At 30.1% G+C, this 26862-nt stretch overlaps 2 protein-coding genes across 2 annotated transcripts; one reads left to right on the top strand and one right to left on the bottom strand.

Moving 5' to 3' along the window:
* The first annotated feature begins 14887 nt into the window (after positions 1-14887).
* On the top strand, positions 14888-17965 carry LOC112790598 (peroxiredoxin Q, chloroplastic). Its single transcript, XM_025833075.3, has 4 exons — positions 14888-15232; positions 15412-15549; positions 17239-17328; positions 17412-17965. Exons 1-4 carry the CDS (start codon positions 15026-15028, stop codon positions 17628-17630), a joined length of 654 nt encoding a protein of 217 aa, XP_025688860.1. The 5' UTR covers positions 14888-15025; the 3' UTR covers positions 17631-17965.
* A 2-nt stretch (positions 17966-17967) lies between these two features.
* LOC112790599 (probable flavin-containing monooxygenase 1) lies at positions 17968-26862 on the bottom strand. Its single transcript, XM_072231934.1, has 5 exons — positions 26410-26862; positions 23261-23501; positions 19731-19794; positions 19026-19379; positions 17968-18676 (listed from the first exon to the last, which is right to left on the bottom strand). The coding sequence occupies exons 1-5, from the start codon at positions 26860-26862 to the stop codon at positions 18334-18336; spliced, it is 1455 nt and encodes a 484-aa protein (XP_072088035.1). The 3' UTR covers positions 17968-18333.

Genomic DNA, 26862 nt, shown 5'->3' with positions numbered 1-26862 from the left:
CTCTCTTTTGGGAGTTTTTTACGATAAATTTTTGGTATTTGATTTTTTAATTTCTGCCATTATATTTGCTGCTTGTAGTATCTTTGGAGTTGTCTATTTAATTGCACATGTTGTGAAAAAATTATTTTGGTGCTTTCGCAGTGAGATAAATTCTTGTCTGAACTTCAACTTTTTCCAATAAAGTAGTTTCTAGAACTTTAGTTATTTATTCTCTGCTGATTAAATGGAAAAAAATATTTAGGAGACAAAATATGGTCAAATTGAATTCCAAAAATTATTCGATTTGGAAGACTCTCATGGAAGATATGTTGTATAACAAGGACTTATATGATCTTGTGGAGGGAGATAAATCTAAAGGTACAAATCCGATGCTGAATGGGGGAAGATGAATCAGAAGACAGTTACTTTAATTAGGCAACGACTTGATCTTAGTGTGTATCTACATGTTGGCATTGAAACTAATGCCGAGAAGATGTGGAAGAAATTGAAGGAGTTATATTAGAGGAAGAATGTGCAAAACGCATTCTTGATTCGGAAGCTAGTCATATGAAATATATTTCATATTGAAGGTAAATCAATGCCTGAGCACTTGAGCATTTTTCAAGAGACTATGAACCAACAGACAAATAATGATATCACTTTAAATAATGAGTTACAAGCCTTGTTATTGCTAAGTTCTTTGCCTGATAGTTAGAAAGTTCTAGTTGTGACACTGACTAACTCATCTCCAAAAGAAAAGTTAATGTTGGCAATAGTTAAAAAGAGCATGTTAAATGAAGAAGGCAGAAGAAGAGAGTGAGGTTCAATTAATACCTCCTCCCAGCCAAAAGCACCTGTTTTAGATTCACAGGAGAGAAGTCAAAGTAGAAAATCTCACAGTTTTGACAGGTAAAAGAGTCGAAACAAGTTAAGAAGAAAGTGCAAGTCAAGAAAGGGTTCATTCTTCACTACTATAGTAAGCCGAGACATATCAAGAGGGTTTTTAGGTTCTTGAAAAGAGATCAATCAAGGAGAATAAATGAAAACAAATGTAAAGATAGTGATAAAGAAAATATTGTTATTGTTTATGAAGATATTCTTATCATTTATGATGAAAATTATGTTAATCTTGTATGTGATGATTCTACTTGGATTACGGACTCTAGTACTTCATGTCATGTTACTCTGAAGCATGAATTTTTTATACTACTAGAAATTTTGGCAAGATCAAACTGGGAAATAAAAGGGTGCGTGACATTATTGGTATGGGTGATATGTGACTTGAAACTAACATGGAATGCAAGTTGCAATTGAAAAATGTTAGACATGCATTAGATATGTGGTTCAATCTGATTTTAGTGAAGGCATTGAATCAAGAGGGGTATTGTACTTCTTTTGCTAGAGAAAAATACAAGATTAGCAAATGAGCTCTCATTGTTGTTAAAGAAGACAATAGTCTCACTACTCTATATTGATTGCCAGCAAAGTTTTGAAAAAAAGAGGTAAACGTAGTTGATGATTCCTCATCTGGTTTGTGGCATATGCGTCTTGGTCACTTGAGCAAGAATAGACTTAGCGTTTTAACCAAAAAGCACTCACTTCTAGTGAAAGGTATAATTTTAAGTACTTGTACTCATTGTTTTGTTGGAAAACCTTCTGGGGTATCATTTCATAGTTATAGACCTCAAAGAGATCACATGTTCTAGATTTAGTTCACCCTAATGTTTGCACTATGGATACTAAGATACTATGTCACGGCCCAAAATGAGCCATGACTGGCGCTTAGGAAAATTGTCCCCTAGCAAGCCTAACGAGTTCGAATATAAGATAAACAACAAGGTTACAAATGTTTTAAATAAATTTACAGTTTCTAAAATGAATAATTACATAATTTTTAACAAAAGATAAAATAAGTATATATGGATGGATCCTGCCTCTGACATATGGAGCAGATGACGTCTAAGAACTCAACAAAGAATATATACTTAATGCAAATCATTATTCTTGAATAGAAAGGCTCACATAATCAATTATTTATTCCTGAAGAATATTTTTAGAAAAACGGAGTGAGTTTTGCAACTCAGTAACTAAACAGTACATCTATAATTCACATGAGACCATATAAATATTATTAATAAAATAATTTTAATTAGAAAATAATAACTTATATGAATAACTGAATCAATAAGGGAGTTCTCATATAGAAATTAAATCAAAAGTCTACACTTGGGCTGTTCCACCTCTATGGGTAGCCCTTTCCTCTTCTGTATCCTAACAGAATAACAGATTTAACGTGTGGCCTATACGTTAGGCTAACAACACCCCTGCTAGCTGGAGTTTGAGTTAGATGCATCTAAGTTAATGTCATAACCGCCGTTAACTATGGTTTTCTAATACGAGGCACCCAAACCAATTCAAAATATATAATTTCAAATATAACAAATTCTTCGGTCTTGCAAACATATGAGGTATCAAATCAAATCCACTCATACTTTCTCATCCAAATCCCTTTTCAATCATATTTTCTCAATCTTAAGCCATTTCAAACATATTTCACAATTTAAAAATAAGTACCAACCAATACTTCAATGCTTCAAAAACACTTATTCGAGTAAAATCAAATATTTTAAAATAATATAAAGCTTCATCAAGAATACATATAGTCTCATAAAAACATATAGTCTCATTGGCATATTAAAATGAGCTTAACAAGAATAAACATTTAGCTTTAACAAATCAAATACTCAAGCCAATTTAAAATCCTTTGATAGTAATCTTATAAGTATAATTATAAGTTCAAAGCACCATATATCAAAATAATTATAAATACAAAGTCAAACAATTATAAATATAAAGTTTACTCACAACATGGTCCTAAGGGACTGAAGAGGCCAAACCCGAAGTACCAAATTAAAAGGTGAGAAAAGTTGAAGTAGAATAGAATGGAAGAGCACATAATTTGGAGCAAGGCAATGGCAACAACTTCAATTCTCATGGTAGCGACAATAACCACAACACCAGGCAAATGCAGTAAATTCAAATCGAATAAAAAGATAAATGTAAATAAAATTCTGGAAAACCTAAAACAGAACAAAGACAAAAATAAATAAAAACAAGAGCAAGGTAGAAAACTGAAATGGTGGAAGAGATAAGGTGAAAATAGAACAGACTAAGGGAAGAAGCTAGACTAGAACAGTGGCAAGGTAGTGTTACCGCGCGAGTTTGGAAACTCCGGCGACGGTAGCGCCGTTCCTGGCGACCAGAGGCGTGGCGACAAGTCTCCCTCTCCTCCAGTAAGTTCCTCCCTCCCCCTGTTCGTGTATCATCATGTTTTTCTTTCTGCGAGCTCTCTCTCTCTCTCTCTCTCTCTCTCTCTCTCTCTCTCTCTCTCTCTCTTCAAAGACCCTCTCTCTCAAGCTGTCTCTCTTCAAGCCTTCACGCCTGCAGCTGTGACAACTGCAATGGGGTCAGAGTGGCACAACGGCAGTGGAAGCATCCCCTAGCTCCTACCACAACGATGCTCTTTCTGTTTACTTGTTTTCTCATTTTCCCTCTCCTCAGCGGCGACGACGACGGCAGCAAGCCCTTTGCCGGCGTCGTCCTCCTCTCTTTCCTTTTTCTTCATTCCATCTCTTTATTTCTCCTCTCGATACTCTTTCTCTTTTGTTTTGTATTCTGTGCGTGGGGTGGGGGTGTATGTGTGAGAGAAAATGAATGTGTGGGATTTGTTCAGTAATTTAGGGTTAGGATTTGGTAGGAGGAATAAGTGTAATGCATGAATTTTGATAAAATTAAAAGGTTGGGTAGTAATAATAAAAGAAAAAAAGAAGCTTGGGACGTTACATTCTACCCTCCTTACAAAAATTTTCTCCCTCAAAAATTTATGCAGTATTCAAAATCTTACATGGTTTTAACCTTTTACCAAACATGAGAAAGAAGTATAATCGATACAAAAGGTTACAAGATAGGTTTGTGTTAAAATGATACGGTTGACATTCCTCTGCTCTCGTTCCCTTGACAACTTAGATATACATAGCACTTTTCACTTCGTTCGTCAATCTCCTCAAAATACACTTTTACCTCATAATCTCTTTAATTTTATTGTACATATCCATGGTAACAATCGATCTCATGTCAAACCTTAGAATTACAACTTTCTAAACTTCAACATCGATAAGTTGTGTCCTTAAGAGCTAACACATCGCTTGCTAAATCTAAGAATCACACGTTATACCGAAACAAACTCGAGTTTACTAAATGGGATACAAAACTTAGGAAGAAAAAGAAAATATCACAGTTGGTGTACGCAAGAACGTGGAAGGATGTAAAAGATCGCAATTAAGCGATGATGTACAAAAAGAATGAAGTGTTCTAAAAAGAAAGTCAATTCGCATTTTAAGAAAGAAATCTGAATCAAGGAACTTTGATAGGAACAATATAAGAGAAGATGGAGTATCAGGTCGAAACAAGTTCAAGATTGAATAAAAGAAATACAAAGTGCACAAAAGAAGGTAACCAAAGTCAACAACACTTTTTACAAAGATTTAAGAGAATGTTTCAAAACACAATCAGGTAGGATATCCATCAACAATTGATGCAACTAAGAGAGAACTATTTCACAATCTCAAAAAAAAAGGTATGAGACAAATATTTCAAGCATAAATACTATCACGTCAAATAAATTCAAATTGAAACAAAATATGTAAGATTTATGAATTAGAGTAGTAGGGGTCAGGGACAAATGTTTTCCATCAAGAATCTTAGAGGATACCTAGGTACACAACCAAGTAAGGATATGCATAAGCAAAAAGAAAAAATCAACAACAGAGAAAGCAAGGAAAACATAAATTAAAATAAGAGAACAAATTTTGGAATAGAAAACTTAACCATCATAAAAATAAAAAAATAGTAACTATCACAAAATCAGCATGCTTCTGTTCCCGTTCTATAGAAACCTTCAACTAAGTACCTTTGAGATTATTATCATGACTTTGGACATTAAATAATTAAGTCAATATAAAGTTTGATATCTCCTAATTTAAAATAGTAGATAGATTATGTAAAACATGACAAGAAATATAATTGATCTCTTTGTTGTCCCTTAAGCCAGAATTTACATATACATTTAAGTATTTAAGTATTTAACTCATTATGGTCACTGTTGGTAAAATACAGTCATATGATTTCCTATAATCATGCAGCTAGACTTAATATGAAGTTATAAATAAATTTACATATAAAATAATGATAATAATAAAACTAAGATTTGAAGTACTGACAATTAATACACTAAGATAAGTTAAAATAACTACTTTTTCTTTTGTTTTTAATATGATCCAAGCACAAAGTAATTTTAGAAAATTGGTATGAGATCATATTTCTTGTAAAGATAAAATACCAAAAAGAGAATTCACCTTCATAAATAGTTAAGTAAACTTAAAACTCATGAACTAAGGACAAGCTCAAATATATATATATATATATATATATATATATATATATATATATATATATATATATATATATATTGAATCTAAATATTCGAAAATATATCTCCCAAATCTTTATTGTATCTTAGAAAATATATTATAAATTTTTTTTGGGTATATACAGAGTCTTTCACAAATTTCTAACCCAGAAGTGAGGCTAGAAAACACAAAAATAATAGTTACATATAAATCAAGAAACTCAGTAGTCTAATCACCAAAGAAATTGACTTGCTTGTTACTTAGAAAATCTAAATGATCTCTATTAATATTAGTCATATAACCACATTTTGGAGTCAATCATAGTAAAAATCCATTTATTACTCTCCTCTTCATATATATTATTGTCATGAGTGCTCAGGTATACGAATTTTAGACTTGTAGCTTTCTAGGAAACATTTTAGCTCATGTTAGATTTTATTATTTTATTATCAAAATATAAGAAAAATCAGTCAAAATTGTAAATTAACATTAAGTATATTGTAATAAAATTGAGGTAAAATATCAGTTAGATTAGCAAAATCAATGTCTAAGATCTGGCAAGACAAATTGAAAAGGATGCAATTTCAATGTATTAGAAAGTATAGCAAATTTATTGGCAATAATTAAGTTACAATAGTAACTAGTGATCTGCGTGAGATAGTTAATTGAAAGGAGAACAAAATCATTAGCAAGAATGAAATACATATCATCTTATGATTGCCACAATATGTTGACCAATAAGATAATCATTTTAACTATAAATTTACAAGCATGACAAGTAACAGTATATTTGACTATTCTTTTTATTATCCTAAACAAGAACAAAAACTTCACAAACGTCAGATAAAAAAAAGTAACACCAAAGGAGATATGAGCTTTTTAAAAATTATGTTGAGAATAGAGAAAATAATGGCTAATAATGGCTACTGTAAACTTTCTTCATATATGAGTTAGTAGTTATAATATTCTAAAGGTTATTTTATATGAAAAAGGAAGAAAAATTCTGGTGCCAAAAACCAATATTATTACTATAGGTTAATATAAATTAACACATCAACTTTTCTTATAGTTGGATTCTCTATACCTTTGGCATAACAAATTCCTTACTTTTAAAACACGAACCAACAATCTTTACGAGACAAATAATAAGGTTCATCAGGCGAAATAGTTTGCATCACAAAGTACTACAAATCAAGAAAACCAATCTTCCTAAAAACCCTAAGAATACGAACAATAGTTGAGAATAGGGGAATTTTCAGAAAAGCAAGGGTTAAGAAAACTCTCAGATCTTAGCGAAAAGCAAAATTTATCTTATAATCACCAACCAAAAAGAAAGCATTCACAATCTTTCTCTCAACTTATCAAGCCAGAAATAGTTCCGTGACAAAAAGCCATGTTCAGCAACAAAAAAAAATCATAGCGAAACCGGATCATCAAATTAGAAAAACACAACCCAACTTGTAGATCAGAAAAGACTTTCGATCCAACTAACTGATCACCCAAATAATTTACTACACTTGAGCAAAGAAAACCACCAATTGAACAAACAACAATAACACTCTATTTATATGTTTCATCACATAGTTCTTTTTCTTGAGTAACTAAATAACAGTTTTTCAAAATTATTGATTTGAAAGAAAGAATAAAAATATGTTATAATTTCAAAGATCATGAACATAAAAAGAAAAATTCCAATATCGCTTATCAAATCTAGAACAAAGCATTTTGATCAGAAACTCAGCAAATACATGCAATCCACAAATCCAAATAGAATTCTATAAGGGAATTAGATAATAATTTCCGACAAACACCAGTCAAATCTTCTAAGTAATGCATGAGATATTGACATGCAGAATCATAAAGAATAACACAAAGATGAAGAATATTGAAGCATACATTCACAAAAGCGAGAAAGATTAGAAGTAGCTACAAGGCAAAACTCGCAAATCGAAACTGAAACTGAAGTCGTTGTAAAAATAAGTTTAAGAAAAGCTACCAAATAACGACTCAAGATTGGATACAAAGAAGAAGAAAGAGGTGGCAAGAAGCAGCAAAGAACACATGATAACAAGAACCAGAAGACAAAAACGAAAAAAAGAGCCAAGAATGTCATAAAAGACAAGGGTGACATTCGTATAGGCCTTTGATAGTACCACAATTTGTACAAATAGGCACGCTTCTATTTATACAATTTTGATCCTATCATGGGCACTTGCTTCATATTGCACAGGTTAAACCTAAGCTCTGATACCATTTTGTCACGGCCCCAAATGAGCCATGATTGGCACTCAGAAAATTGTCTCCTAGCAAGCCTAACAAATTCGAATATAAGATAAATAAGAAGGTTACAAATGTTTTGAATAAATTTACAGTTTTTAGAATGAATACTTATATATTTTTAACAAAAGATAAAATAAGTAAATATGGATGGATCCTGCTGCCTATGACATATGAAGTAGATGACGTCTAAGAACTCAACAAAGAATAGATACCCATTTCAGATCATTACTCTTAAATAAAAAAGCTCGCATAATCAATCATTTATTCCTGAAAAAAAGTTTTAGAAAAATGGAGTGAGTTTTGCAACTCAGTGACTAGACAATACATCTATAATTCACATAAGATCATATAAACATTATTAATAAAATAATTTTAATTGGAAAATAATAACTTATATGAATAAGTGAATCAATAAAGGAGTTTTCATACAGAAATCAAATCAAAAGTCTACACTTGGGCGGCTCCACCTCTGTGGGTAGCCCTTTCCTCTTATGTGTCTTAACAGAATAACAGATCTAACGTGTGGCCTACATGTTAGGCTAACAATACCCCTGCTAGCTGGAGTTTGAGTTAGATGCATCTAAGTTAACGTCATAACTGCCATTAACTACAATTTTCTAATACAAGCCTCCCAAACCAATTCAAAATATATAATTTTAAATATAACATATTCTTCGGTCTTACAAACATATGAGGTATCAAATCAAATCGGCTCATACTTTCTCATCTAAATCCCTTTTTCAATCATATTTTCTCAATCTTAAGGTATTTCAAATATATTTCACAATTTCAAAATAAGTACCAACCAATACTCCAATGCTTCATCAAGAATACATATAGTCCCATAAAAAATATAGTCTTATATACATATTAAAATGAGCTTAACAAGGATAAACATTTAGCTTTAACAAATCAAATATTCAAGCCAATTTAAAATCCTTTGATAGTAATCTTATAAGTATAATTATAAGTTTAAAGTACCGTATATTAAAATAATTATAAATGCAAATCCAAACAATTATAAATGTAAAGCTTACTCAAAACATGGTCCTAAGGGACTGAAGAGGCCAAACCCGGAGTGCCAAATTAAAAGGTGTGGAAAGTTGAAGTAGAATGGGACCGTAGAGCACAGAATTTGGACCAAGGCAATGGCAACAACTTCAATTCTCAGGGCAGCGACAATGACCTCAACACCAGGCAAATGCAGTAAATTCACATCGAATAAAGATACAAATGCAGATAAAATTCTGGAAAACCCAAAACAGAACAAAAACGAAAGTAAATCAAAATAAGAGAAAGGTAGAAAAATGAAATGGTGGCAGAGATAAGGTGAAAATAGAATAGACTAAGGGAAGAAGCTAAACTAGAATAGTGGTAAGGTAGTGTTGCCGGCGAGTTTGGAAACTCCGGCATGTTTTTCGATGATGGTAGCGCCGTTCTTGGCAACCAGTGGCGCAACGACGACTCTCTCTCCTCCGGCGAGTTCTTTCTCCCCCTATTCGTGTATGGTCATGTTTCTCTTTCTGTGAGCTCTCTCTCTTTCTCTCTCTCTCTGTCTCTCTCTATCTGTCTCTCCGAAGACCCTCTCTTCACATCACTCTCTCTCAAGCTGTCTCTCTTCAAGCCTCCATGCATGCAGCTGTGATGACGGCAACGGGGTCAGAGTGGCTTAACGGCGGCAGAAGCATCCCCTAGCTCCTACCACGATGACATCCTTTCTCTCTGCTCACATTCTCATTTTCCCTTTCCTCAACGGTGACGACGACGGTAGCAAGCCCCTCGCCGGTGTCATCCTCCTCTCTTTCATTTTTCTTCATTCCATCTCTTTTTTTCTCCTCTCCGATCCTCTTTCTCTTTTGTTTTATCTTCTATGCGTGGGGTGGGGGTGTATGTGAGAGAGAATGAATGTGTGGCAATTGTTCAGTAATTTATGGTTAGGGTTGGGTAGAAGAAATAAAGGTAATGCAGAAATTTTAATAAAATTAAAGGGTAGGGTAGTAATAATAAAAGAAAAAAAGAAGCTTGGGACGTTACATACTAGGTGGTGTATCATACTTTGTTATTTTTATTAATGATTATTCTCGAAAAGTGTGGACTTTGTAAAATCCAGAAAAATTATAAATAAATAAATAATAAATTAATTATGAGAAAAAATTATTAAAAACTTACAATTTATAATTTGAAAACATCTTGGTGAAAATTTAACTTAGAAAGAACCATGAAGAGAGGAGTGATGAAACTAGACACATTGGACACTATTTTTGTCTATTTAGCCTTCCTAGTCTGTTTATAAACCCCTCTAACCTCCTTATGGAGTTGAACAAATGATTAATAAGCATTGAATACACTTGTGAGGAATGTAACTATTGAATTATTCCCGGATAAACCCTTGGTTAACCAGAGAAAATTGTTGTGGGAACAGAAGTTTATCCCACTCACGATGAGGACGGTGGTGTGGTCCATCTCACTAGATAATGGAATTGATGAATTGAAAGTGAAATTAAGGTTAATGAATCTTATAACTTATGAAATTGATTAAATTGAATGATTATGACTTATTGTGGTCTGAATGACTGATTTGGCAAGGTTAGAAGTCTTATCCCGCGTGCGTGTTTATGATTAATCATGATTATTGCGTGGCAAGATCGTGGATTTCATCCCGCTTATGTATTGATTTGGCACCTGCACCAGGCAAGCACAGTGGGTCTATCCCGCTTGTCCGTAATTACGGTGTGATGTGAGGATGGTGGTTCATCCCATCTACGGTAAGGACGGTGGTTTAATTCCACTTACGAATTTGGGAGGTTGAGGATTTCCTTGGATTGTATATATATATGTATGTGAATGGAGTTATGATGAGTTATGCTTTATGAGGCTGGTTAAGATTATGACTAGGATTGAATTGAATTGATTAGAGGTTTAGATCAAAAGTGAAGATTTATATGAGGCTTAGGATGAAAACTATGATTGAAAAGTGTGGCGGATACTATATCCCAAGAGTGTGATGGGCACTATATCCCAAGAGTGTCGTGGGCACTATATCCTGGAGCGAATAGACAAGTTAAGGATGAAGAATTTTCTCTATTGTTGCATCGGGGGATTAGATAGAAGGTTGAGGATTTTCTTCCTTTTAATTTTCAACTGTGGTGGGGACAATGGTTTCATCCCTCTCACAGCTTGAGGATAATAATTACCCTAGTGATAATTGTGAATATAAGGGATTATGATTTTGATTTCGATGTTGATTGTGTTTATGATTGAAAAGTGTGGCGGACACTATATCACGAGTGTGTGACAGACACTATGTCCCAAGAGTATGGCGGGTACTATATCCCAGATAGCGTTGTCTCCAGTGAGATGATGGAAGGTTGAGGATTCTCTTCTTTATGTTCCTCCTGGGAAAGCACGACGGAGGAACAATGTCCGAGTTAGCTACCGGATTTGTTGGATTCTAGCAGTTTAACTGACATGTGAGCTCATGGCCAGTAAGACGAGCATGCATCATATGTATTCATTTGCCATTGTTGAGTGTACATATTTATTTTCGTTTACATAATTGTATAATTATGTTTAATTGCTAATTGAAATACTTTTCATACTTGCTTGTTCCTTGTGTTTGTCTTGTATTGCTATTATTTGTGATTGATCCAACTGTAAGGCTGAGATTGGATTTGAGATAATGACTACTTGAGATTTGGTAAGACTTGTAATAGATTGAATCACTGAACAAAATACTGAATATTAAACTAATCATTTGAGATATTAGGAATTAAAGATGTTAAAATGTATTGGGATGAACTGAGGCTAGAGACAAATGATAAGAGCTAAGATTTAGCACATTAACCCTGTTGGGATTAGTTAAAACTCTAGTCTTGAACCTCATGTGTTTGGAGATTAGGATTTCCTAGTGGATTCATGTCTCGTTATATAGTCTTTATTTGAAACTATTACCCTACCGGGAACCTTCAAGTTCTCACCCATCATGGATTTTCTGTTTTTCATATACAGGGCGTGATGCACATCATTGAGTGTGCAGAATTCCCTTTGATGAAGTGAAGATGACTCTTTTGGAGTTATTTTGATACTTAGTATTATTCTCCACTTTTGGAACTTATTATTGTATATTCCTCTTAGAGGTTTGTATCTTTGGAGAAACAGGATGTTATTTTGAACACTTTCTAGTTCGTAATATTCTAGCTGGCCTTTTTTTCACGGGTCGAGACCAGCAGTTATTATGTATCTTCTTTCCAAACTTATGTATACATATTTTTGCTTCTGTATACGAAAATATCTTGCATTAGCATGGTTCATGTGTGATTAACGGTTGTAAATTATTTAAAAATTTTTCTTTACGGGCTCCTAGTTATATTATTATTCTTCAGATATTATGTATGTATTTTTCTTTAGGTGTCGTAATGTCTCGTTACCATTGGTTTACGACTTAAGCGTAAAGTTCTGTGTGGTAGGATGTTACAATTGTCGTCGTGTTCTGTTTTGCCTCCACCACTGACTTGCCTCTGCATCTCCTCCACCACCACCTTGCCTCCCAAGCTCTTGTACTCGATGCTTTCCACTAGGTGAAACAGAGTTTTATTTTTTAAATGAGAGTGTAAGGAATTAGAAACCAAGTAATACACACCATTCTGATACACTCATCTCTTTATAACTTAAATCAACATTGTTTTATGTGCTTGGGTGTAAGTTAATGTGCCAGGTTAGCTTTTGTCAGGAACAGATGCATGTAGATCCTTGTGGGGGCAAAAACTCCACTAGCATTTTCAATATTTACAAGAAAGTAAACATTTGTATACATATGTGCTCCCTCTTAAAATTATGTTTGCCCCCGTATTAAAATATCGATTTCTATAGTTTTATTAAATTTATAATTAGGTTCATATTTTTTTTCTTTTTAATTGGGTCTTTACGCTGCTTTTAATTTGTAATTTGGTCATTTTTATGTTAAAAATGTTAAAATTAACAAAAATTTCTCTTAGAAAATATGTGATCAAAGATCTAATTAGATTCTTAATTGTGAATATCTTCAATTTGCAAAGAAATATTCAGTTAACTCTAACATTCTTTACACTAGATAAGATCTAATTACAAAATTAAAAGTAGTGTAGGAATCCAATCCAAAAAGAAAAAAAAATATATGAATCTAATTATAAATTTGGTGAAACTATGAAGAATAATAGAGTAATTAAACCAAAAAATTATTTTATAAATTTTGTATAAAAAAATATTTTATTAAATAAATTTAGTTATGTTATATCCTAAAGATATATTTAAAAAGTATAATAATAAATTTTTTTAAGTTTTTGATAAATTTAATGTACTAGAAATATAAAAATTTTATCTTTTTAATTATTTTTAATAAAATATTTTTTATGATATTTTTAAAATATACTTTTAGGATACATGTTAATAAAATTCTACATATTAAATCAACTTAATAAAAAACAGAACATTGTGATACTATTCCATTAATGATTTATTTAGTTAAAGTTTATATTTTTTATTTTTTTATTCAACTTTAATCTTTACTAATAAATTATAAATATATTTTGATGATTAATTCTCAAACATAAATTGAATAAAAAATATCTAAAAATTAGCTGAAATAATAAAACATTTTGTAATTCTATTTATCTATCTAATTTCTTCTTTATTATTATTATTATTATTATTATTATTATTATTATTATTATTATTATTATTATTATTATTTAAAATTAAAGTTGGACTTTTTTTATTAAATAATTAAATAATTATTAGATAATTTATAAAATATCAAACAGAAATATGAGAGATTTGGCGTATTTTTTTATGTGAAATATCATTTATCACATATAATTCATATGCATGAAATGTATTTTGCTCAAATAAATAATTTATTGGTTAGAAAATAATTAAATTAACATTTTAATTGATTTTGCATTTACTATTATTAATATATTGAATATTAATGAATATTTAATATTTTTATGTTAATTAATTATATATACTTTCATATATTTATATAAAAATTTGAGAAAATTTTATTTTCCTTTTTTGAGAGATGCTAAAATGACATTTTTTTCTCCTCTATTTGTAAAATATACATTTTTCTTTTTTATAACTTTTAAAAAACCTCCTCTTTAATCCATTTTAAATTTTATATGTTAACTAATGTTAACTTTATCCAGTTTTTAAGAAAAATAAATTATTTTTTACAAAAATACCTTTTAGTAAAAATTTTATTTTTTTGTCATTAAATTTTACTTATCAAAATATCTTTTAATAATTTTTTTTCTTATTGATTAAATTATATTTTTACCAAAATATTTTTAAGAAAAATTAATAACTAAATTAAATTTTTTCTAAGATATCTTTCAATAATTTTTTAATTATTAAATTGTGATGTTACCAAAATTTTTGTTAACAATTTTTTTAATATTTTACTATTAATTTTCTAATATTAATATATATTATTTTAATATTAAATAAAAAAAATCTTACCACTGTTAATATGTATAATAATTAATATATATTGATATCGAAAAATAATCTTACCAAGATTTTTCATTTAATATTAAAATAATATATATTGATATCGAAAAATTAATAGTAAAATATAAATAAATTGTTAACAAAAATTTTAGTAAAATTACAATTTAATAATTAAAAAATTATTAAAGAGTATCTTAAAAAAGTAATTTATTAAAGAATATTTTGGTAAGTAAAATTTAATAACAAAAAAGTAAAATTTTTTTGCTAAAGGATATTTTTATAAAAAATAATTTATTTTTTGTTGAAAAATAAATAAAGTTAATATTAGTTAACTCAAAAAATTTAAAATAGATTAAATAGGAAGCTTTTTAAAAGTTATAAGGGAGAAAAATATACATTTTATAAATAAAAATAAAGAGAATATTATTTTAATATCTCTCAAGAAAGGAAAATGAAATTTTTTTCTAAAAATTTTTATTATTTTTATATGCTATGTGTTTGTTTCACCACGGAAAGACTAATATGACTAATTTCAAAAATTTTTAAAATAAAATTTGATTAATAATATTTGCAAATGACATGATCTTTTAAGACTAATTTAATTTTTTTTAGATCTCTTAATTAAAAAGACAAAATTCAGACCTCTAATATTTTTTTAATCCGCCGAATAGATTGATGACTTCACCAACCTAAATTCTTGCATAATTTGACCATTTACTCAACTTTTGTAACTAAAAATTGCAGGTACAAAAAGGCCTCTTGAAAAATGTGTTCCATACTGCAACTACCAACGTTTCTGAAATCCGACGATGGCTTCACTCACTGTCCTAATCCACTCTCCTCCCACCTTGCTCCACACTGCAACTACCAAGTCCCCATATGATCGAACCCTCTCAATCCTTCGGTATGCTCCATCGAATTCTCAATTCTGTGGCCTAAAATTATCTCACTCTTCCTCTTCATCACTGCGTTCTGCTAATTATTGCTATTCGGTTAAAGGTTCCATTTTCGCCAAGGTACATGCATTTATCCAAACCTAGTTCAAGATGCATAATAATGCAACCCGATTAATAGAGTAGCTTCAACAATTAGTTGAAAATAGTATCAATGATAGTGTGCAGAGTTTTGCAAATTAGTGATTCTGTTCCTCAATTTCAATATTGGTTACTAGTTAGTGGTTTTTCTACCCTGACAGGTGAATAAAGGTTCAAAGGCACCATCATTCACGCTGAGAGATCAAGATGGGAATAGTGTAAGCCTTGACAAATTCAAAGGAAAGCCGGTGGTTGTTTATTTCTATCCTGCTGATGAGTCCCCTTCATGCACCAAAGAGGTAAACACATTAACATAAGGTTGGCCCTTCAATTAGACAATTAGTATAGCTTTTCAAGTAATACCCTAAAAATTTAGTTCCACAAATTTTTATTGTCAAATCAACCCCACATAATCATCTAACGAGGGACTGATATGGTGTGTTAAGGTTCTAGGGTTTAGGATTTTCTCCCAAAGTATTATTTCTGTGTATGATGTCAATCCAAGCTAACGGTAGGAATTAATTGTTATCATAATTTATTTTAGACTTTAAATTAATGAGACAAGTAGGTCTTTGAAACATTTTGTGGCGGACTTATTCTCCTATAAGGGGAAAAAAAATACCAAATAAGTCATTGGCAAAATTTTGGATGGATTTATAGGTCTCGAGTTTGGTTTGTTTGATTGCTATCCGTGTCCATAAGATATATGGATACTGTGACACATGTGTACTATTTGTTTAGTAAAACACTAATTTTAGAAGGACATGTTGACACCCAACGATACACAAAATACATGTATTTGTTATCTCGTCAGAAAGTTAGGAAACAGATATTAGACATAAGCAGTTTTTTATTTCATTTTTGTACCTTCAAATTCTTGAAACTTCACTTCTTACCTTCATCACCTTAATCACCAGCAACTTCCTCCTTATTGGAGGTAAAATTGGTTTTTAATGACAAATGTGTTTATATCTCTTTATTAGTGTCTTAACAACCTATTAGATGTATTCATGCGCATTTGTGTCTGTGTGCATGTTTGTCTTTCTGTCTATGTCTTCATAACACATATAAGTTGCAAATCTTCAAGGTAATTATTTGAATTATTTTTTCCTCAAGGACTTGGTATTTTTTGCCCCATTTAGGGACCTATAGTTCCATCACAAAATTTTTAAAGAACCCATTTGTTCTTTCTTTACCATTAAATCGCTGATATCTAAATATCCAAAAGCAGTGATATCAAACCATTAGATTGTGTATAATTTGTATGAGTGGAGCATATGATCTGAAGGCAATGGAAGTTTCAATATTCATGGTTGATTTCAGATGCTAACATACTGGTGTTTTAAAGGCCTGGTTGTTCTTATTGATAGAGTTGCTGCGAGACAACATTTGGTTGGTTTAAATGTTTTTGCATTAGCAGTTTAACACAATCTACAAGTAGTTAGTGGTCTGTCATGAAACCATCTTCCCCTATAAATTAAACCATTAGATAGAGGCACACAAATAATTTTATATCTAAGACACCGTTTAATATAAAAGCCTCTTTTGGACTTAAAGCATGGACCATGGAAAGACCCATCTAACGTTTTCATTCTACTATTATTTAGAACAATAGCGAGAACAAGAATTTTAACTCTAAAGCTCTTGGTCATAGAAGTTTTGATGTCATGTCATGAACCATCTCTTCCAAAAGCTTAAACTTTCTGGTAGATTCATACAAATGATTTTACTTTAAAATGATGGACTTGAGATAGAAAAGCTAGTGGCAACGAAAAGCTAGTAGTAATGAAAAGGGGTGCATAAATGTGTTTATTGGGGAAATGAAGAATTTTGATATACATATTAAGTATTAATTACCAGTTAAAAATCAATTTAAAATTATATCGCATTTTTGTCAAATAGAAACATCATCATATATCCATTGTTGTCTTGATATGCAAATTTTTATTTTATTTTATTTTATATTTTTATTGTTTCAATTTTTGCAGGCTTGTGCTTTTCGGGATTCATATGAGAAGTTCAAGAAAGCAGGGGCCGAGGTTGTTGGAATCAGTAGTGATGACCCTTCTTCTCACAAGGTAAGAAACTGAAAGTAAACTTTAATGGCGATTGGTTTTGCGTTTAATGTTGTTTTACATTGAATGTAATGTGTTGAATGTAGGCGTTTGCTAAGAAGTACAGGCTTCCATTTACTTTGTTGAGTGATGAAGGCAACAAGGTGAGGAAAGACTGGGGAATCCCCAATGATTTGTTTGGAACATTGCCCGGTAGACAGACTTATGTTATTGACAAAAATGGTGTGGTTCAGCTCATTTACAACAACCAGTTCCAACCAGAAAAGCATATTGATGAGACTTTGAAACTACTTCAAACTCTTTGAGGTTTCAGGTTTTTCATTATCCCATTCCCCATGAAGTGTGTAAAATATTGGTAACTGCTGTTTATTGTACAACTATGATAGTTGCAGCTGATTCTAAAGCCTTATAGAGATACAACGTTTCCGGATCAAAATCATGCATTTCAATGCAGCAGCACATAGACTGATATCTCTGTATTTTCTTCAATATTGTTGTAATTTTAGCTTAAGTTGACTCAGTTGTTCCTATTAATTTGCATTTTTAATAATTTTAAAATTAAAATGTATGAATATGATATGTTAGTTGAAAGGAAATAACCTTGGGCATATTATATTTGTGCCTTTTATTTTCATGGCCATTTTATTCTTGTTTAATTTCTGTTAATAGATATATGATATATGCTAGAATTTGTTATTGGAAATGACAAGGTTCAACAACCTTTATGATACATGATCTGAAATAACGTTGACATAAACTTATGGGTTTATAATAGCTACTTTTCTGGAGGCTGGAACAACCCTTGGCTAACTGAACTGCACTTATCCAACTTTCCAAAACCTAATTTTGACCCACTCTCCCTCCCTAAAAGTTATTTATTCCGAAAGCTGCATGCAACATGATACCTCTATATTCAATCCCAGGAATGCCAGAAAACTTGCAGTTATTTTTTCATATGATCATAGTACTGTTAATGCAATCTTAAATAGGAAGATTATAATAATGTCCTCAATCCTTTTTAGCATAGTCTTCGCTGGTATAAGCACTGAATGCCTCAGATATCCAGTTCTTCTTCCTCCAAGAACCCCAACCCATATCCTTGCATAATTCATCATCATGGTTGATGCTGTAAGTTGAAATGCAGTGCCTTTTGTAGAATCTTGTTGACCTTTTCATTACTTCAATCTCCTTGAGTGTTTCTGAGAGCATCTTCTCAACACTTGGAAGCTTAAATTTTTCATCTAGGAGTCCAGAAAGCCATATGGAGCGCATCTCCGAAGTGTGGAGATTTGAAATGCTCTCAACATAACCCATAAATGCCATGTTTGGAACCAACGGATGGATAGTTCCCCTGCCACAAACAGAATGAATAAATCAGATAATGGTCCTCACTCCTCAACTATGTTTTGATATATTAAAATCAATTTAAACCTTATCACTTTTGGGTTATAACTATATGGGGTCTTAACTGAAACTTAGATATAGCTGTCATTTTTATTTGTATGAATCCTTTGGTCATTGTATTTGGACATAAATAAATTGATCTAAAGATAGACTGAATAATGATAGTGATAGTTAAAAGAAATTGGAGATAGTACATAAGCTCTTCTCTTTTTTTGCTAAAAGAAAAAGTGAATATGACTAGTCTAAAATAATGATGTAGAAGAAACCATCTTCCATAAATAAAAGTGTTTCCTTACCTGTACAAGGGCATAAGACCGGAAGGGTACTCCAACAAGCTTCTAAAAGTTTCTGGCAAAATGCTTTTGAGCTTTTTCTTGCCATCATAACCAGTTGCCATAACCACTACATCAGCCTCAACTTTAGTATTATCCTCAAATTCAATTCCTCCACTCCAGAACCACCACTTCTTTGATGATTTTTTAAAGACAATTTTCCCCTTTTCAACCTCAGAGAAGAAATTTTCCGGCATAATAGCCATTTGACATGAGGCATAATCTTCCTCAAAAGGATGTTCGGGTTTTAGCCCATATTTCTCTAAAGGAAGTTTCCATAGAATGTAGGACTCGATGAACTTTGAAATTCCACGCCTCTACCAAAATGTCATTTTTATTTACTTCTTTTAATCTCTTTTATCTGTCACTGTCATTTTTTATATATTATTGGATTGTATTGAATTATACAATCTAATAATACCGGGAATTGACAAAGACAAATAATAGAGAATAGAAGAAGTAACATAAAGAAAACTATTAACGTCATATATAATTTGGCAATGGCAACAAGAACATCAACTCGAGGTTATATTATTTAAGAAAAGGTAAAATACCATTGGAGATAGCAAGAGGCAGAGAAGGGATCTGAGTAAAGACTGGTTTGGCCTTTGGTGGAGAAACTGAGAAGCTCTTGTTGAATAGAACAAGAAAAATGGCAATCCCCAAATCCAGTAATGGGGAACTGGCCAATGCAATGTTCTCACTACCATAGTGCATGGTTGAACTTCAGGTCCTTTACAACAAGGTAACAGCAAAACTGTTAAGTACTTCATAAGTAGAATCTTTGCCAGAATTAGTTGTCAAAATAAACGAGGAAGAATGCTTTAGTCTTTTGGTATTAAAAAAAGAGAAAGCATGTCACGCCGCTTCTTATCATGCAATCAGTACCATGATTTTTGACATAAATTCTAGTTATATTTTGTTCAACCATATTAAGAGTATATCAAAATCGGTTACTAAAATCACCACTAATATAAAATATATGTTGAAATATAAAATATATATTAAAAATGAATTAAACAACATATACATTTACACACAAATACATGATATAGCACTCCTCCATGTTGAAATTAAAGGCATATATGAAAGAGCACTAAGATAGGTTTATTTGTAATTTTACAAGTTCCCTTGCAACTTTTGAGGAGTAACGATCCTCTATGAGAGTTGTATTTTAGAAGATCAGGGATACGATAATAAGATGTCACCCTTGGATCAATAATGAGATTAATTCTTTTTTTATATTAAAAAAGCTTAATTGATCTAATGGTAAAATCGCTTTACTTTACCCTCTAGCTAAAATAAAATCTTCAGTTCGGAAAATTCAAAATTTTCTTTTGTGTCATGTAGTTTTTGTTCTCTTTCCACTCTTTTTAGCCTTACCTTTGATGGTTTTAGAGTTAATGCAAGCATTTAAAAAACGAAATATTAGGTGCTAATACTATGGAATATGATCACGACATAAATTCATAATTTATCGTAGATCATCTAAACCTAAAACTTCCACGATAACCCACTCTATAATGGATGGATTTGAATTCTCTAAATTTTGAATTTTATTTTAGAAGATAAAGTGTGATTTTTTATCATTTATTTTATAAGTGAGACAAAAAAAAATATGAAAGAGAAACTATTCAAGAATAAAAGATCACCTCTTATAAAATAAAAATTCAAAATTTAGAGAATTTAAATTCATAATGTATAATGATAGGAAGTCAGTTTGTTTAGACTAATATTTTTAAATTATTTTATTTATTTTAAATTTTAGATTTTAAATTATAAACTTTTAACTTTAATTCTAATTATAAACGATAAATCCTAGATGCTTCAAAAAGTAAAAATTTTTAAATTAACTAATATTAACTAACTAAAAATTAATTTTTTATATTTTTCTTTAATAATATATACGTATTGTTCGAAAAAGAAAATATTTATATTTTTCCTTGAAATGAGTCATTAATTAAGTCTATTTAATCTAATATATTTATTAAAAAATTCTAATTGTTCATGCGCAGTCCACTAAAAAAATGTGTTCAATCCCACACTTTGGACCAAAGCATTACCAAATGCAAAGTACTTTTATAAAAAGAAAATGTATTATGGTGCCCCACGACCAAGATTATGGTTGCCAATGTTCATTGTTGATACTGTACAAGACAACTAAATCGACATCATCAGCAGTGGGAAACTACAACTAATATTAGTAAGTAAACATGCATAACTTTTACCATTGACTTTTAATTGCTTTGATTTTTGTCAACGTGTGCTTTTTTGGAAGAGAATTTTAAAGAAAGACAAATAAAGGGATTTAACAGTCTCCCGTAGCCGCCACAGACTGAGGAAAATCCCAACGGATGTTAGAATTTAGAACTTATATATGTTTCCCTAATATTCCAAAAAGACAAGCTCAGACATATATCATAGATTATTTATTCTAAAAATTTAAACAATTAAATGTAGGCATTTAACTGGAGAATAAAAATTATAAAGAATTAACTTTTAATAAATTAACATTAGCTAATTTCTTTTTTTATTTTTTAAAACTTTCATTTTTCTTTAAAAAAATTAGAATTTATGATTTAGAGTTTAAAATTTAAAATAAATAAAACAATTTTTAATAATTAATATTATTTAAAAAACATTGACTCCCTAACCTTACTCATATAGAAGCTAGACAATATCATCTTTATTACTTCATAATAATTGTGGGATCAATAAGGTTCTTAATAACTAACATTCTTCTGGCAATATAATGGTAATTGTCTGATTGATGAGCCTGTAAAGTGTCATAATGTCATAATTTTTCGCCCCCTAGCTATCATCTTTACACGAACATTGTCTAGAAATTAAATCTAAACAAATGAGTTTAACTTAAACTATCATCAATAAAATTTTTATTTAATGTTGGATGACCACTCAAACTAACAATCAATATAAAAATAATCATTTTTTAATGTAACAATATATAAATAAAATATTTATGTCAAAGAGTTTTGCATCACATAGATATTTAATCCATACTATATATATATATATATATATATATATATATATATATATATATATATATATATATGTATGTATGTATGTATGTATGTATAAGAGTAATATTTTAAATAAATTCCAAAAACAATTTTAGTCTGATAATTTAATCCTTAATAAATTTTAATTACCAATGAATCCCTAATTTTTATTTTATTAAATATAACAATTTTGATATCAAATATCGATAAAAAATAATTATTTTCTAATATTATTTAATAAAAGACACGATAACTCTTAAAATTTTTAAAGACTTTTAGATTAGCGGTTTTATATAGACAAATAATTTGATGTGAAGGCTAATTTATCTAACAAAATAAAAATTTATAGACTAATTTGATAATTAAAATTTGTTGATAACTAAAGTGTTCGAATAAAAATTTTTTAGGACTAATTTGAGATATTTTTCTATAGAAAAATATTAGGGTATGTATCAAAATTTATTATTTTTTGTCATTATTTAGTCATCAACTTAATTTTTTTAGTCTAGTAATCCAATGACATACTTTATCTCATATTTTAAATATTGATAACTAACTGATGATAAAAAATAATAAATTCTTATGGCTTTTAATTTTTCACTCTCTCTCTTTCTCTCTATATATATATATATTAAAAAGCTAATTGGATAAATTTGGTTATATTTATTTATTTTTTTGAAGAAATGAATTTGATTGGATACGGTTATATCCTTACTGTGTCAAGCTGAACTTTATCATAAAATTGTTAAAAGAAATTTCTCTTAAATGAAAAGAGGAATTTTGTGATCAAACTAGAAAAAAAAAGTCAAAATTTTAATACTTTAAATAAATATAAAATTTAAAATTTTCGTCACGGGGTAAATTTAACCAATAATGCACCTAGTGACCCAGAACACTAGTTATTACTTATTAGCAAAATCCTAAGACGTTTGATTCATGATTTTTTTTTATTTTGAAAATTTTAGTGTAAAACCCTAAAAAATGTACAAATATTTTTTGAACCACACGATCCCTAAAATAAGAAAAAAATAAGTCATTCTAATATATTATAGTAGCTACAGTTATTATGATATTTTAAAAAGTATCGTTTAAATTAAAATAATATTTATTATTATTAAACAACATTTTTATTAAAAAGTGTTACTTAAAAAAAAAGTGTTATTTAAAAAGTGGTACCTTGGTTTGCCTCGGCACATTCCATGGCTAAATCAATGGCTGACTTTTTGAAACCGACGACCGTAACCTTCTTTCCCTTGAGAATTTGATTAGCAGAGTCGTGATCAAGTTTACAGTAATCAATGGTGTGCAACACCTTACCTTTGAACACTTCAGGTCCTTTATTTGCATCAAATACTGGAATATAGGGTACATCCCCATATTTTCCAATGCAAATCACCACAAACTCGAAGGAGTACCACTGAAATTAATCATGTAGCTAGGTAAACCATCATAACATAACTAGGGTTTAATACTTTAATAGATATTGAATGGATGAGAAAGTTAAAGGATATTTTTTTAATTTTTTATTTTTTTTCTATGATATTTTTCGACCAAACCGATTAAGGACTAATTCATTGTGAATTGAATTGCAGCTTCGTTTAAAGGTCTGTTGCTAATCAATAGGTGGTTGTATGTATAAGAAGGGCTCACGACATACTTAAACGGATTAATAAACTAATAATTAGAGCAATTTAAGTTGGTTAAGTTTTTTCATGTTTAATGGGATAATCAAAGTCTCTAACATTTGATTAAGAGAAGATAAATTCCCTCGTGCAACCATATTTTCTAAATTATGTATTTATTACCTAGCTAAGCTAACAAACTGTAATTAATAAGTTTTCTATCTTTAAGTCACTTTAACTAGCTAGTACTAGATATGTTTATTAAATTAGCAGGGTCCACACTCCACAGATATAATTATCTTCTTATATTTGGTCTGAAATAATTAATTGTTTACATAAATTAAGAAAATGATAAAAGTATCTTCTCTTTTCCTAAAATTATAATTTGAACAAAAGTAGTAATAATTAATATTTTCAACAAACAATTATCTGTGATAGAGATAAAGAACTGTTAGATGGGTAGTTTAATTAGCTTGCTACTTAGAGATGTTAATTAGTTATTAGAAAGTAGTTAATTAGTTATTAAAATATAATAAATTAATGAATATAACAGTTAGTGATCCAAAGCTTTAATGTCACTACCATGCTACATGCATGACATTAATTAATTCTCTATCGTAATTGACTAATTGTTCTCTTGCCACGTCTCTCTTACCTAGAGTCTGATACCTCCTTTAACTTGTGAAAAAGAAAACTTGCCAATTCCATTATTTTTTCCATTGTAATAACCATTTTTGGGTCTGAAATGGTACATATATTACACCTGCAACGGAAGAATATAAATGACAAGGGATGGCTAGGACCCTTAATTAAGATTTTTTAGTATCATTTTATTCTATGAAACATTTATATCAAATTATCAATTAATTAGACACCAAAAAAATAAGTTAAGACAACAAAAAAAAATTATCAATTAATTAAACGACATACGTATCTTTGTGTCTGACATCTGTTAGTACTTAGTACTACTCTGACACTCAAATATTTAGAGAGCACATGTGATACGAATATTCTTAGTTTATTAACTATTTCTTTTTTTTTTCTTCCTTTGAGAAAAGTGCAAGGAGCAACAATTTTTATTTATATTTATCAATAATTCTGGTTAGTATACACTCTATTAATGTATTAGACATTTAGTGTTGATAACTAATTGTACTAACTTTAAAAAACTGAATTTTATAATATTTTTTTCTTTCAAAGTTTTTTATGACACTATTTAGATGTAATGTTAATAAAATTCAAAGATACTAATATTAATTGTTTGAATTTTGTACGAGTGAACATTAGTAATTTGGCATTCTTAATTGGTTGATTAGCCTATAAATTTTGAAAATACATATACCTATATCTTGTATCTATATCTTATCATTTCAAAAATTTAATGTATTCATGTATCTATCTTATATTATATCGTATTATATATTCGTGTCAATATCTCTACTTTGATTTATAGATTTTACTGCACAAAAAATTACATGGCATTTAATTATATATGGACATATGATTATTTGATGTGATATGCTTATACATCTATGTTACAAAAATGAACAAGATGGTACATATTTTTTTTTGGAACTATATTGATATCACAAACTATTTACAGGACTAAGTAAATGTCAGGTATATATCTGAGAGAGGCCAAATTGCTAGTTCGTTAGATCAAATATTTTTGGCCCCTCAAGGTTTTTGTCCATCTCACTAGATTAAATATTCACTGTGCTATCTAAATCAAGAAGTAAAAATTTATTAAAATTATTTACCAAAAACAATTATTAAAATTATAAATTGTCATCACTATTCTTATACTAAATATTCCGTAATAAGAAAAGTTCATAGTCTTCATGCTTTTCAAGGCCAACCTAAGCTTTGATAAATCCATAAAGGAAACGTATGCGATTAAATAAAAGAGAAAGCACAAGGAAATAATTTTTAGTTAATTAACATTAGTTAATTTTTTATTTTAAAAATTCTTAATTTTTAGAAGATTCAAAGTTTAGAATTTATAATTTAAAATTAAAAATTAAAAATTAAAAATTTATTATCTAAGATTTAAAATTTTAGATAAATAAAATATTTAAAAAAAATTGATTGATATATATTGATAAAAAAAAGTTACTCATTAACATTATTATAAATGAAAAGATACCGATAATGCAAGTGGTCTAAGACTGAGTAGTGATACTCACTTCAAATAGCGAAACAAGCATTCATAGTGATTCAGGTAAAGGAACTGTTAGGGAAGATAGACCAAGATACTCAAGAAATTAAAGAATGACCTTTTATCATTTTAATTTAATTTTTAGCCATATATATATATATATATATATATATATATATATATATATATATATATATATATATATATATATCTTATCGTAGATGTAAAATTTGACAATACTTAAAATATTGCCAAATAATAAATAAACTGTTAAAATAATGTATATATGTGCGTGTAAAGGCTACTTTTATTTGTGAAACCCTAATTAATTAACTAGTTAATCCCCCCTCCCCCGAAAAAAGAGTTTGTGATTAAATAAGCTAAGCTAACATTAGAATTAATATTTGTTAGGATCTGAATTTAGTTAAAGTGTTAGAATTTAATTAAATCTTTTCTAACAAATAAAACTATCTGTAGTGTCCTTAGCTTAATTGAGTGAGTGTAATGAATAGGAATAATAATAATAGTAATAATTAATTGAAGACCTGAATAGTGTTTGATGAATTGGTGTGCACAGCAAGTTGCCAAACGGGATAACCAGGAAGAAGTGGTGTTCCATGGTCATGATGACCATTCAGTAGTTGTTCTCCAACGAACCGAATTTCAACGACCTTGGAATTGAACCTTATGTTGTTGAGCACACAAAAGTGCTCAGCATAAGACTCCAAGTAATCCAAGATCTCAAAGTGGGAAGGGAAATCGGAGTTGTCCCTATTGGAAGGCCAAGGGAAATCGGAGAACTCGTAATCGCGGCGCTGCGATTGAAGCTTGGTGGAGGCGTAGGAGCAATGCCTCCAGACGCCGCCGATTGCGTCGGAGGCCTCAAAGATTACAGGCTTGTGGTGGGAAAGCTCTTTGGCTGCGGCTAGGCCGCTCACTCCGGCGCCTATGATGGCCACTTTTGAGGCCGAAATCGCCTGCTCGTTCGCCACAGACAT

Source organism: Arachis hypogaea, chromosome 3 (assembly GCF_003086295.3).
Source record: "Arachis hypogaea cultivar Tifrunner chromosome 3, arahy.Tifrunner.gnm2.J5K5, whole genome shotgun sequence".
Lineage (NCBI taxonomy): Eukaryota > Viridiplantae > Streptophyta > Magnoliopsida > Fabales > Fabaceae > Arachis > Arachis hypogaea.
The sequence above is the reverse complement of the archived record's forward strand: the minus strand, read 5'-3'. Positions and strand labels throughout refer to the sequence as shown.

Bases quoted from the DNA above. Each gene is read 5' to 3' on its own strand.
- LOC112790598 (XM_025833075.3), top strand. From the start codon at position 15,026: ATGGCTTCACTCACTGTCCTAATCCACTCTCCTCCCACCTTGCTCCAC. The intron at 15,233-15,411 runs GTACATGCATTT...CTACCCTGACAG, and splicing joins AAGGTTCCATTTTCGCCAAG to GTGAATAAAGGTTCAAAGGC. The intron at 15,550-17,238 runs GTAAACACATTA...CAATTTTTGCAG, and splicing joins CCCCTTCATGCACCAAAGAG to GCTTGTGCTTTTCGGGATTC.
- LOC112790599 (XM_072231934.1), bottom strand. From the start codon at position 26,862: ATGTCTGTGGCGAACGAGCAGGCGATTTCGGCCTCAAAAGTGGCCATC. The intron at 19,795-23,260 runs GTACCACTTTTT...CTTGTTGTAAAG, and splicing joins ATGTGCCGAGGCAAACCAAG to GACCTGAAGTTCAACCATGC. The intron at 18,677-19,025 runs GTAAGGAAACAC...TGTTTGTGGCAG, and splicing joins GGTCTTATGCCCTTGTACAG to GGGAACTATCCATCCGTTGG.